The sequence below is a fragment of the Nothobranchius furzeri genome, chromosome 17 (assembly GCF_043380555.1).
Source record: "Nothobranchius furzeri strain GRZ-AD chromosome 17, NfurGRZ-RIMD1, whole genome shotgun sequence".
NCBI classification, from domain to species: Eukaryota; Metazoa; Chordata; class Actinopteri; order Cyprinodontiformes; family Nothobranchiidae; genus Nothobranchius; species Nothobranchius furzeri.
The window spans coordinates 53978570-53993039 of NC_091757.1; the positions used below are offsets into that span (position 1 = coordinate 53978570).

The following is a 14470-nucleotide window of genomic DNA, read 5'->3' on the forward strand; positions in this document are numbered from 1 at the left end:
CTCAGTCATCAGCTATGCACTGATTCCACACAAAAGATCGTGTCAGTGGCTCTGCTGCTATCACAAGATGGGTATTTTCCCCCACCCCCTTAAGTCAGAGGCAATAATAAAATAATTTGTTGTTCGTATTCGAAGCCCAGCGGTGGACTTTTGATGAACTTTTCGTGCCACGAGAGTTTTGGGGGAAACCCGTGGAAGGGAGGGAAAGAATGTCCTTGTGAGGGAGAGCAGCCACAAACTCTTCGACTCCTGAAACACTATGTGGAAAAGCTAGAACATCATCAGGAACATAAACAAACAACGCAATGTGCTTTTTATATTTCCTTCTAAATAAACCACATGCAGCTCCAAAATCGCGCCATTCTGAGGGGATTTACTCGCTCTGAAGCGGGATTGTAAATCCACGCTTTTATCCCTTGGTGATAGTCCAGAATAGGCAAGGTGTTTCTTTGAAATGTTCGTTCAGCCGGATTGTCCACACAGTTGTCCGTAATTGTGTGTGTTTTTGTGTTGCGGCAGTATTCCGGGCTCAGCGGTGTGTGCTTATGACATGGCGGAGGTGGCGCACACATTTACGGGGCGCTTCAAAGAGCAGAAATCCCCAGACTCCACCTGGACGCCTTTTCCTGAAGAGAAGGTTCCCAAACCGAGGTAAGTTTTATTAATAAACATAAACACAAACAAGTGCATTAATTCCAAAAGCGTCTCTCTTCCGCTCTTTCTTCTCGGTCAATTGTTCTCTCACACGCTTATGTAAACGGACACAAGAATACACCCCACCCCAGACACTAATGCATGAGACACATTCTGGTCAGTGTTTTAAATCATGGGATTCTTGTATTGAATTTGTCAGAGGCATCCTGTCTCATTGTGCTTCAGCGAAGTAACAGATGACACAGTAATGGACAAATAAAGCATTTGCCACATTAATTTCTTCAATTTTTGTTGAAAAATATCCAATATCAGGCAAAAATTGTCAAACTAAGAGAGCAGTTTTCCAATTATGATATAATTTGGTACCAAAAGCTATCTAAACCACCCTGGCCCTATCTTATAAAGCAATGCCCCCTTGTTAAGTCTGAAATGAACTGTAATCAACCACATTTTAGAAAAGGAACATCATACTAATAGTGAAACATGGTGGTGGTAGCATGATGGTTTTGGACTTCTGCTGTAACCGATGGATCTGCTCTTTGCCAGAAAATCTTAAAGCAGAAATCTGGAGTATTTTCTCTGAGGCCACCACCTAGAGGTGAATAAAACGTATTGCACCTTTAAGTATATCTACCTAAAGCTGGGCGGACACTGTGCGACTTTTTCACTCGTAACACTCAGCTTCAGCTCAAACTGTACGACTTCCTCGCAGGGCAGATCTCACGAGCCATGCGCTCACACTGTACGTCTGGTAGCAACACGTCGGACCTAAAAATATGATAAAAATAGCAGTTTTTACACAACACGTCAGACTTTTTTGGCTTGCCTGTTGTCCTTCGGGAGTGCTGCAGGGGGACAAACAGGGATTTATGGGGGTTGGATGAGGAAAACGAAATAAAGAAAGTAAATCTGTGTTTTGTGATCAGTTTAATTTGACATGAACACGACAAACACGCTTTCTTGACAATCTTTGTGAGTAAAAAACGTGTAGAAATAAAAACGAACAACGTGTGTTATTAGGGAAATAGCGGGCGAATGGTGCTGATGCATGATTGCGCATGTGCCGTGAGCGGTTCTGGTACTTTTTGGGTCGTAGCTGCTCGCAGCGCCGCTTCAACAGTGAGATACCCTCACGAGGGACGAGCAAAACATCAAACACGCCAGAAGTCCGTGCGAGCTCACTATTGCTGATCGGTAGCTGGTCACGTGGTGTTAATCGCCTCTCGTAACCCCCTGTACACTACACGACGCTCAGCGCAAAACTCGCCCCGATGTCGTGGATTCTCGCACGAGTGGAAAATCGGCTCAAAAAAGTGGAAAAGTCGCACAGTGTACGCCCGGCTTAACACATTTTCACACCCGAAGCGGCTAAAACTGACAAAGGGTGACCAAGCGTTTGTTTCCGACGCATTGGCCAGAGCGTCGCTTTCCAATGCCCATGGTAAAACGGAGATTTCACTGGCATTTAACCTCTAACCTCTAGCGATTTAACCTTCCCTTCACCCCCATCCTAACTTTACCCCGGTTTATCGTTCTAAATTTCCCGTTAACCGTGTTTGAGAGCAACGAGACAGCTAGAAACAAAGTTTTGCATGCGCAAGTGGGTTAAGGTTAGGATGGGGGTGAGGGGAAGGTTAAATTGCCAGAGGGTAAAAGTCACAATTAGGTAAAATCTCTGTTTTACCGCGGGCATCCGAAAGCGACGCTCTGGCGCAGCACGTCGCCTCCGGATGCGTTGGGGCTTCCAACGCATCGGAATCAGACGCTTGGTCACCTTTTGTCAGTTTTAGCCGCTTTGGGTGTGAGAACACGTTGATCTTCCTGCTTCTGTGATACCGCTGGAAGCTGTGCCTCTCGTTTGTGAACACGCACAATTATTATTCTCTGCTGTTTAATCATAAATATATTTTTTAAAGACTTACTTGAAATGTCGCAAACTCTGCATAGTTCGACATCCAAGTCGAACTCGGAGATTCATTCACTGTTGAAAAGCAGGTCCAAGGTAAATCCCCTTGTTGGTTTTCGTGGCTTTTCTTTACTTCTGTCCGTTTCCAAGTAGAAGCAGGCTGTCATGGAGTCAGTGTTGTTTGTGCCTGTGAAGGCAGTTGTAGCTGCACCACGATCCGCCGTGCCTTTGCAGCTTTGGCAACTCGAAAACTTTGCTCCATCTAGGTACCTCCGTGCATACGCACCCTGTGGTTGACATCTGTATGTAAGCAGATGGTGAATGATGTTCGTCTAATGCTGAGCAGCGGTCAAGTAAAACTGAGTGGGGCTCCGAAACGTCCTCCACAAGTTGTTTCCACCAAAGGTGTCACAACCAGGGGCCTCATTTATCGAGCTTGCTTACGCACAAAACGAGGTCGGAAAACTGCGTAAGCAAATTTCCACGCAACCTTTGGGATTTATCAAAGAAAACTTAGCGGAAAAATGTGCGCAACTTTAAGTTGACTGAGGACCCGGCTTACGCACATGTTGGACATGGAGAGCACCTGCAGTGCTGCTGCTGAGGAGGATAACATTGTGAAATCCTGCAGCATTATCACTTGTACCGCTTCGTTTTCACACAGAACAAGACCCCCCACACGCACACACACGTGCGCGTACACACATACAAGTGTCAAGCTGGGAGGCACTGAGTCCCATTTTAAAGGTCTGTGGTATGACCCAACCGTGGATTTGAGCCCACGATCTCCCAGTCTCAGGTGGAGACTCTTAATGCTGGGCATGGACGTAATTTTCACTTTAGAAGTGGGGGGGACACAGGGGGTGGAGGTGGGTTGGTGGGGTATCTTTACAGTATGCTCTAATGGCAAACAGGCTTCAACACAAATGGTTGTTTTCCGCTTGGTCCTAGAGCTCAACCAGTGTCGATTTAATATAGCGTAATATTGTTTTGGGATGGGCAAAAAGTGCAGGGGTCAAAACTTGTCTTTGGAAAAAGTGGGGGGGACATGTCCCCCCGTCTCTCCCCCCCCCAAAATTACGTCCATGCTGCTGGGCCACTGAGTATGTGGCCCAGTAGTAGGTTTAGGGGGTCATTTACTGTTTTACATAGAGCCAGGTTGGTTTGGATACGATTTTTTTTAACAATGAAATGAAATTGTCATTTTAAAAACTGCATTTTGTATCCATTCAGGTTATATTTGCCTAAAACCGAAGCAAAAACTAAGGAAATGTGTACAGGAGCTAATACATTTCCACTCCCCTCCTTCATCAGCAGCTGCATGAGCATCAACAAATGATGCATGAGATCATTTTAAGAATGGTTTGCTAATTCCACAAAAGCAGCGGCCTGATCAATCTCTCATCTATCGTTCTCTAATTAGCGCACTAAGAGCTTCCCTCGTATCCCCACGGAAAAAATAAACAGATTTACTGCAAAGATCTGGGCCATGATAACTGTTGATACTGAGTGTTTATTCCCTTATGGAGGGAGAGCGTACTCATCTCCAAGTGTTGTGTAAATGAGCAGACGTGACCGAGTTTACCTTCTTACCTCGATTAGCCCATGCAGTTTATTTCCAGTAAGGCTGGGCACTTCAAGGAGCAGATATGCCCGTGCCTGTTCGCCCTGCAGCTGCTGATTGATTATGTTTCTGTTCGCTGGTGTGCTCAGACCTTTTATTTATTTATTTTTTAAGTCTACAGGCGAACAGATGGAGAGCTGTAACAATGCCACCGAGGTTCGGTCCTGCTGCAGACTGCTCCTCCGTGTGCTGCGTTCTCAAGCAAAAGCATTTGCAGATTTTCATATTTAAGACGTGTCTGTTTCCGTTCTGTCGTCCATATGCGTGCACAAGCAACCGGTTGATTCCCAGAAGTGACTCAAAGATTAAACTTTTTATTATGAACAGCTGATCTGAACTCGTTTAAACTTTATTTCAGAAGAAGAAGAAGAAAGTATCGTTTCTGTAGCGCCTCTCAAGATAAAAAATCACGAGGCGTTTCACAAAAACAAAAAATGTAAAAATATAAAAAAGCATTTAGAAAATGTTTAAAAATATAATTAAAATGAGCAAAAATGGGCAATTGTGATTAAAAAATGTTAAGAAAGAGAGAGAGTGAACAGGAAAGAGGGAAATCAGTGGATCCTGAGGAAGGTGGAATAGGTGGGGAGAGCAGAATAAAGAGAGAGAGGTGAAGAAGGTCACACAAAAGCCAGCTTGAACAAGTGAGTCTTCAGCTGCTTTTTAAAGGAGACCACTGAGTCCACTGATCTCAGGCTCAGGGGGAAAGAGTTCCAGAGTCTGGGGGCCACAGCAGCAAATGATCTGTCACCTTTGACCTTTAGCCTGGTGCTGCACAACCAGTAGGCTTTGATCACTGGACCTCAGGGACCAGCTGGGGGTGTAGGGTCTAAGAAGATCACCAATGTAAGATGGTGCTTGTCCATGTAAGGCCCTATAGACCAGAACCAGGATCTTGAAATGAACCCTGAAGTTGACTGGCAGCCAGTGAAGCTGGAGGAGAAGCGGGGTGATGTGGGTGTATTTGGAGGACTTGGTCAGAAGCCGAGCACAGGCGTTCTGAACCACCTGTAGACGGTTCAGGGAGGTTCTGCTCAGACACGTGAAAAGAGAGTTACAGTAGTCTATTGTGACATTGTGAGACCATATTTTAATTAGGAACTACCTGAAACTGTTGTTTGATATTGTTCCGGACAACTTTTATCCTACGAGAGGTCGCCGTCGGGTTGAGACCGAAGCCCACTTCAGCTGTTATCGAGCGGGTCGGACTGCATTCCTTGGTTGAATTCTTTCCAGGTTTCTGTAGAAATGAAGATAAAAAAGATATGTCGGACTTTAACTACCGGTACATTTTCTGCACTCGTGGCTACACCTCACTGCGTCTAACATAAACAGAAATGATCACAGGGAAACTGATTTCTCTTGAGACCGAATGTAAATTTTAGGGATTCATCCTTTCATATCTGCAGCACCAGGCCAGCTGGCTAATATTTCAAGGGTCTGGTGTATATTATGTGCTGTGAAAGGGTATCAAAGAGCACACTGTAAAGAGGCCTTACAAGCCCTCAGAGGTGACACGCCTGCCAAGAGGATACGCTATCAAAAGCAGCTTCTCTTTTACAAGAACCTCTCCAGCTCCCTGTAAAAGATCACAAAGATAGAGTGTCTCAGTGTTTTACCCCGAATTTAGAGACACGATGACATGACGTGCCCCCTGTTTGACCGAAGCCTCTCGGAAATAAGAGTTGGGCCGTTTATAGCTTCGCTCTTATTGATTTTAGGAAATTAGACTTTGTCTCTCTGTTGGCCTCTTGTCTTGAAGTGGTTTTTCATTTGTACTTTTTTCTCCATCTGCTTTGCTGTCTGTTTCCTTCTCCTCCCGTCGTCCTCCACACTCATTACTTTCGTCTCCTTCCTCTCCATTTTCAGACCGGGCAATTGCGCTGGTTCTCCATCCATGGAGAGGTACAAGGTATCCAACGAGTTCCCCGACGACACACTCAACTTCATCAAGATGCATCCTCTGATGGACGAGGCCGTGCCCTCCATTGCTAACAGACCCTGGTTTCTCAAGACCATGGTGCGGTAAGTACTTTGCACTCAGAAAAGGCCGCCGTCGTCATCTTAATCAGTGGTCTGTGAGCCTCTTCAGCCCAGGACAGTAATTATTTCAAGTGCTGCTCATAGAGTGGGGCTCATTAAAAGACGGTAGTCCTTCATCACAAACCAGCAACTGACCTATTTTCCGTGGAGTGAAGGAAACACTAATTCACACTTTGTTATCTCCCTCCCTGCAAGCGATCATGTGAGGAACGAGGCCCATTTTGTTAAAGTTACTTTTAAATCCGTCTCTAGATTTTAAGTGTTTCTCTTGGATGTAATTTAAAGCCATGGAGGGTAGCAGTAAGAATATTCCATATTCATCAGGTATTGCGCAATGTTGAACACATACTGAAGCTTGGTTTATGCTTGACGCATTCACTTTCCGCTTGGTGATGCGGCTCGCAGATGGAACGCGCTTCACAACTTGCAGCGTTTATAATAATAATACATTTTATTTCAACAGCGCCTTTCTGAACACTCAAGGACACTTTACAGAGATAAAATACACAACAATAAAAGATAAAACAGCATAAAACAAACAGACAGATTGGAGCAAAGAGAGTAACTATTGGAATGCTAGACGGAACAGGTGAGTTTTGAGTCTGGTTTTAAAGAGAGTGAGGGAATCAATGTTATGGAGGTCAGGAGGAAGTGAGTTCCAGAGCTGGGGAGCAGAGCGGCTGAAGGCCCTGCTCCCCATTGTGACCAGACGGAAAGGTGGGACAGAGAGGTGGATGGAGGAGGATGACCTGAGGGAACGGGTGGAGGTTGAAGGATGAAGGAGGTCCGAGGTACGGTGGAGCTAGGTTATGGATGGCTTTGAATGTATATAGCAGAATTTTGAATTGGATTCTGGAAGTGACTGGGAGCCAGTGGAGCTGCTGAAGAACAGGGGTGATGTGGTGGAAGGAGGGAGTTCTGGAAATGATGCGGGCTGCCGAGTTCTGGAGAAGTTGGAGTTTATGGAGGGATTTGTGAGGAAGACCGAAGAGAAGAGCGTTGCAGTAGTCAATACGGGAAGTGATGAGGCTGTGGACAAGGATGGTGACTGAGTGAGTAGTGAGGGAGGGGCATAGGCGGTTAATGTTACGTAGATGGAAGTAGGCAGACCGGGTAATATTTATGGTTCATGCGGCTCGTCTCTGCGGTGAGCCAATATTCTCCCAAACTGTAGGGGGCAGCATGGAGCTCTACGGCATGCATCCAACACTACACCATAGTAGAAGTAAAAACTACTGTTGTTTACAACATGGCATTCCAGCATTTTTTAACAGCGTCCTCGTCTTTTCCGACAGTGCGAGCTATTTCTCTCCAAGAATTATTAACAACATGTTGATCACGGTGATCTCTGAGAGCTGAATCATACAAATGTCTGTTTTTACGAACCTCTGCCATACTAGTTCTTGCCAGTCCGCCATGTTTTTCCGCGTCCGACCGTCCGCGTGGTTAGAAAATTTCCTAGGTGCGCGGTGCGGAAAGTTTGGGCCGTGCGGAGGCGCGGTGGAGGGGCGTGGTTGTTAAAATGACGCAATTTTGCCGTGCGGAGCCCTGCGAAACTCGCGGGCGCGTCAAGCATAAACCAAGCTTTAGTATTGCATTGATGTTATTGTGTAACAGGATAACGCCAGTACCAGTTCAACTGATGAGTTATACACTCTTACCACAGAGGGAATGAATGACCTATGACATTGTTCTGTTTTATGTCAATGTCACGACTGGTGATGGTATTGGTGAAGGACGTCGTAACATAAAAGGCGCGGGGTCAGGAGCTCATGTAAGGTTACTAGGTCAGTTAAACACGAGAACTAAAGGTGACCTCCTAAAGACGGAAAAAAGCAAGGACCTGAGGGAACACGAAAGCTGGAGCTCAGCTCCACTAATATAATAAACCAATAAGTCAGAGTAGACTCACAAATTCTGCAATTTCCCTTTTTGGGCTAAAATAGAAAGTAAACCGATTAAGTCCAAACCAAACTAAGAGCGAGCACAGGGCTGTTAAGGTAATGGAAACAAAACAGTAATAATTACTAAATCAAAGCGCTTTTGAGCACACACACCAAATGCAATACTTATGCTCCACTGAGCACACACAGCCAACAGGTTAACTTAACCTCTACAAATGCTCCGCTGAGCAAGCACAGGAAGTAGGTTTAAACTAACCAACTTCCTACCTCTATTGAGCACAATCCCCAAAAGTTCCACAGAACTCAGACCAAAACCAAACTCAATGAAATTACACTAGGTTCAAACTAGGTGTGTCTGGATTTCAGTCACTCTCAAGGTCTCAAGGTCTCAGGGTCTCAGGGTCTCAGGGTCTCAAGGTATTTCCCACTCTTTCTGGCCCTGGTTCTTCTTGCCGCGCCCTTTTAAAAGCTCAGACGCTGATTGGGGATTGAGTGCAGCTGGGAAGGCGGGAGGGAGGAGCAGGAACGGAGGAGGGGCTGCTCCTCTCTGCAGGGAAGTGGGGCAGGAACAGGAGCATGTAGAAACTGGTGATCAGAACAGTCGTGGATGTCTCAGTCTGCCGCTGAAGGACCATGGCCTCCACAGTGCAATGCAGTGGGTGGGAGGAGTTTTCCAAGATGGAGGTCATCTTCACCAGCATCCTCTTTTCACACGTCTCCTCAACTGAGTTCAGTGGACAGCTCAGAACCGTGGTCACATCTTATTCATTGACTAACACTTGGTTGGATTAGCTTTATTAAAATAGAGTTCTTTGATTAATTAAAAGAAAAGAGTTCAGTCTTCTGTTGAGCTGAAAATAAGCAGGTTAGAAGCAAATGCATGAGACCTTGAGACCATATCAGAGGAGGGGGAAAACAGTCATTTCATTCTGTTACACTGAGTTAATTGAAAACATGTAGAAAACCCACCAACAAAAATATTTCTCTTCTGACTGTTGGTTTGACTTGATATGGGTCTGGTTACTTCCTCTAGAGATGACTTTTAGACTTTTGCTGTGAATTGGCTGCTGTGTAAAGAACCTGAAAGTAATAAACGGAAAAAATAAATAAAATCTCCAAGACCAAATTCAAAGGGTTAAAACTGGAGTAGAAACAATGTTTTTGTTGAGCGGTTGACTTCACTGCTTGTGAGGCCATAATGCACATTTAATCCAAGCTCTGGAAACGCAACGTTCTTATCAGAAAGACAAAACTAGCTGAAAGAGCATTTTTAGCTTTCACTGAAAAGAGAAATAAAAGTGTAATTTTCTGTCTGGGCGCTTGCCCCTTTCATGACGTCTCTTAAGCCCGGACCACAATGTGCGTTTTTCAGCCGTTGCACAGGACTGCTCATGTCACACTGTCAGAACTGCAGAAAGGTGACACGCTGTACGGTCCAAAATTTCTGTGAGCCATTGGTGGATTGCAGAGGGAAGTTGTAGGTTTTCAAGCAGTGCTTGACGACTGTTGGAGGCTGACTTTGAATGCGAGGGTGCTCAGTAAAGCCGGGCGGACACTGTGCGACTTTTTCACTTTTTTGAGCCGATTTTCCACTCGTGCGAGAATCCACGACATCGGGGCGAGTTTTGCGCCGAGCGGTCGTGTAGTGTACGGGGGTTACGAGAGGCGATTAACACCACGTGACCAGCTGCCGATCAGCAGTCGTGAGGTCGCACGAACTTCTGGCGTGTTTAATATTTCGCTCGTCCCTCGTGAGGGTATCGCACTGTTGAAGCGGCGCTGCGAGCAGCTGCGACCCAAAAAGTATCAGAACCGCTCACGGCGCATGCGCAATCCTGCATCAACGCCACTCGCCCGCTATTTCCCTAATAACACACGCTGTTCGTTTTAATTTCTACACGTTTTTTTACTCACAAAGGTTGTCAAGAAAGCGTGTTTGTCGTGTTCATGTCAAATTAAACTGATCACAAAACACAGATTTACTTTCTTTATTTAATTTTCCTCATCCAACCCCCATAAATCCCTGTGTGTCCTCCTGCAGCACTCCCGAAGGACAACAGGCAAGACAAAAAAGTCTGACGTGTTGAGTAAAAACTGCTATTTTTAGCATATTTTTAGGTCCGACGTGTTGCTACCAGACGTACAGTGTGAGCAGTCAGATCACATGCGAGAACTGGGTCGTGCAGCGTGAGCACATGACTCGTGAGATCTGCTCTGAGAGGAAGTCGTACAGTTTGAGCTGAAGCTGAACGCTGCGAGTGAAAAAGTCGCACAGTGTACGCCCGGCTTAAGCTGTTGCAGAGCTGGTCACACTGGATAGTCACAGACTTGCAAATTACCCTCACATTCACCATTTTTTTGTCACAACGATTTGTCTAGGACGGACGAAAAACACCGTCCTAGACAGCTACACAGCTAATTTAGGATGTTTTGGTGGATTTTCTAAATAGTCTGAAATATATCCCATCTCGCCGCTTCCTTATTGATATTTGACGAACATTCTGTGCTTCATTAGAAATGATCGTTTTGTTTGGGCACAACACTTTAAAGCATCACAAATGCAAGTGAAACCCAAGAGAACATCTGCTTTGATCTGAACTCAGCTGGAAATGAAATCAGTAATAGGATCTGAGTCTTGTTGCACCCCAGAAAGGACATCCTAATATCAAGTGCAAGCTTTTGACTTGATATGAAAAAGCCTTTTTTGTCTCCAGCCTGGCTTCACTTTGGCGAAGGCCTCAGCTGGCTGGACACAATCAATCTCCTCAAGCTGGAGACGCGCGCCGAAGAGTCTCGCTCTTCTGATTTTTATTGTCTGGGTCTAAATAGGAAAGAAAGAAATTGTCTCATGTGGAAATTATATTATTTTATGGAATTTTCAATCCCGCTGACGCTCTCTTTAAAGCGCCGGTTGGATCAAAACCTAATTAGACCAGCACAATTTTTGTTAACGTTGACTGCATTGAAGCCAGTGTAGCAGGTCTCATCAGTGTGACTTTCCGTTTTAATGGCCTTGGTGTAAAATACACTAATATATTCAAAGAATTTTCCTTTTGACCGTAATTGTTTCACTGGAGCGTAACTTTTGACCCATTTTACATAAAGAACATGCAGTTAATATTAATAGGAGTAGTAGAGGACTTCCTAGATTTCCGGATAAGCTCCCATCTCTAATCTTTAAATCCAATCTGCTTCTATTAACCCTCAAAGCCGTAAGCTGTTTTTGGAAGCTTCTCTCTTAAAACATCCTCAGATCCAGTTAGTGGCAACTCCGTGGTTTTAAAAACAAACAGAACAACATCAAGCTTAGAGGCCGATGATCTACCTACAGTACATCTAACCACACCTAATCTGCTAATTTGAAAGCAAGAAGCAGATTTAAAGGCCCCGTGTGTGAAATTCATTGAAATCATGATGAAAAAATGCGACTCTTTAGCGCCATGCAGTTCAGAGATAGTATTGCAGCTACGGTGGCTCACTCATGAGTTTGACTATAAACAATTTACAACCTATCTAGCCTAACCCGCACAAAGCTTAAAACAAGCTTCTCGACCTCTTTAAAAAAGTATTTATAATTATGACCGTTTTATCAGCCTACCAGGTCAGAAGGAAGCAAGCTAGTTCTGTTAGCTCTTGGGGCGACGTCAGCCGGGAGGTCCGGTGTTGTGAGAAATTGTGTTCCCCTGAAATATTCTGTCCCCCCGTGTCGGGAGATTGCACTTCTGGCTATTTTCACAACATTTGTGATAAACTTTTACGGGAAAACAATGTAATGTAATATGTCTGTGAAGGTTCTCAGTCATCCAGGTCGTTGTAGTCTAAGGAGCTTTGAAAGAAAAGCGCCTGGACTTCTTTGAGTTGCTTGAAGACGTTTCACCTCTCATCCGAGAGGCTTCTTCAGTTCTAAGGTCAAATAGTGGAGAGCCCCAGATTCAAACCCAGTGTGAGTTTCCCCTCGAAGAGGGAACAAAAGACCCCCTGATGATCTTCTACATAAACACATGAGCCCAGGTGTGAGGGTGGGGGTGGGTCCAGAGTTTCGGGTGAGCTCATTGTGAAGCCTGGCCCCACCCTATCATGTGAATTCCTGCTAGCTACGTCCCTCTTTCCTTTATTTTTGAAAGGAGAAAAACTGACTATCCCCGCAGCCGACTGAGAATGAAATATGCTTCAGTACAAGTTTCCCTCCATCATGATTGAGACATTATTAGGGATGGACAGTATATTGGTATCGGCTGATATTAGTCATTTTTTAACATATCGGTATCGGTCCGGTGAATAAAGCCGGACTGATATTAACAACCAACATTTTTTCCATCTTGTCTCCATTTGTTTGCCTGTTTCAGAGAGGGGGGTGATGGGTATAAGTTTGGTCATGTAAACAGTGATTGTAATCATCTCAGAAGAGTAAATGTGTGTGGTCGTCGTCGTCGTCTTCCTCTGCTTATCCGGGTCCGGGTCGCGGGGGCAGCATCCTAACTAGGGAGCTCCAGACCGTCCTCTCCCCAGCCACCTCCACCAGCTCCTCCGGCAGGACCCCAAGGCGTTCCCGGACCAGATTGGAGGTGTAACCTCTCCAACGTGTCCTGGGTCGACCCGGGGGCCTCCTGCCGGCAGGACATGCCCGAAACACCTCCCCAGGGAGGCGTCCAGGAGACATCCTGACCAGATGCCCAAACCACCTCAACTGACTCCTCTCGATCCGGAGGAGCAGCGGTTCTACTCCGAGTCCCTCCTGAATGTCCTAGCTCCTCAACCTATCTCTAAGGCTGAGCCCGGCCACCCTACGGAGGAAACTCATTTCGGCCGCTTGTATCCGCGATCTCGTTCTTTCGGTCATTACCCAAAGCTCAAGACCATAGGTGAGGATTGGGACGTAGATCGACCGGTAAATCGAGAGCCTGGCTTTCTGGCTCAGCTCCCTCTTCACCACGACAGATCGGCTCAGCGTCCGCATCACTGCAGACGCCGAACCAATCCGCCTGTCGATCTCCCGATCCCTCCTACCCTCACTCGTGAACAAGACCCCGAGATACTTAAACTCCTCCACTTGAGGTAGGACCTCTCTCCCGACCCGGAGCTGGCAAGCCACCCTTTTCCGGTCGAGAACCATGGTCTCAGATTTGGAGACATTCAGTATATCGGTATCGGCAAATATCGGTTATTGGCCATTACAGTGATCTTAATATCGGATATCGGTATCGGCCCAAAAATTTCTTATCTGTACATTACTAGACATTATACTGTTTTGGGACTACTTCACCGCAGAAATATTTCTTTATTCTTACACACTTTACCTTTAAGACAATTAAACGGATGCATTTCAGTTGTTTTTTCTAACGACATAGTGCCTTCACGGGTTAACGTGTTTGCAAACCCTTGAAAAGTGACCTCGGTTTTTGCAACTGTCTCAGAAAAGGATCCTCCAGGATCAGGGAGGTGAAAAAATAATGAAAGCATTAGCATAAAACACGCCGACGTACAAATACGAGCCCCTTTTCTTTTAGTTACACCATCTTTGTTGCCACTAGAATCTAAAAGTAATAAACAGCAGTTACAAACAAACGGAATTTCCTCACAAACACAAACTAGTGACTGTCGGGGGTCTTATCAAACAACCCGAATCTGAAGTTTTAACCCAAAGGGGTTGATTTAAATAGCGCAATCACGGAATGTCAATCAGAAAAATAATTAGCTCTTAAGATACTAAGGTGTTATACATATATTTTCTCTTGGAGCCCTCCTGACGCGTTTTACACCAGTCTGATGTAAAAAAACAACATTGACTTAATGAGGCTGTGTGAATCCCCTGCAGCTCTGTTGTCTCCTTTAGACACACAGTAAAAAGCACAATTATTGACTGACTGATCGGCTCCGTAATTATCATCTAGACTGAAGTTTCACCACACGCACGTGGATCGCTGCTCTTGTTGTGCATCATTTCATTTGCTGTTCCTCTAGACTTGCAGACAGATTGACTAATTAATGATCTGATTGGTTTTATTTGTTGTGCTTCCCCTTTCCAGGTACCGTCTGACGCGCATTGTGGTCGACAACAAAGCGGGCCCCCATAAGAACCACACGGTTGTGTTCTTGGGATCGGAGAAAGGCATCATCCTCAAGTTCCTGGCCAAGATGAACAACGGCTTTCTCAACGACAGCCTGTTCCTAGAAGAGCTGAACGTCTACAACCCTGACAGGTACCAAACTCGGAATATGTGTGTGAGCAGCAGAGATACAGCTGCTGCAGTCAAAGAGAGGCCTGTTCTTCCTTGGATGTGTGTGTTTCTATCGTCTGTTGGCTCGGCCAACCCACCAGCTCCATCATTACAACCCGAG

The 14470-nt window shown here is 45.5% G+C and overlaps 1 protein-coding gene across 4 annotated transcripts in view; it reads left to right on the plus strand.

Annotated features, from left to right (window-relative positions):
• sema6a (sema domain, transmembrane domain (TM), and cytoplasmic domain, (semaphorin) 6A) overlaps positions 1-14470 on the plus strand; it is a 199225-nt gene that overhangs the window by 133128 nt on the left and 51627 nt on the right. For all 4 annotated transcript variants that reach the window (XM_054731599.2, XM_054731598.2, XM_015972936.3 and 1 more), the window contains 3 exons: positions 520-651; positions 6054-6209; positions 14158-14331. In XM_054731599.2, coding sequence (XP_054587574.2) covers positions 520-651; positions 6054-6209; positions 14158-14331 — 462 coding nt within the window. The remainder of the gene's footprint in view (positions 1-519; positions 652-6053; positions 6210-14157; positions 14332-14470) is intronic.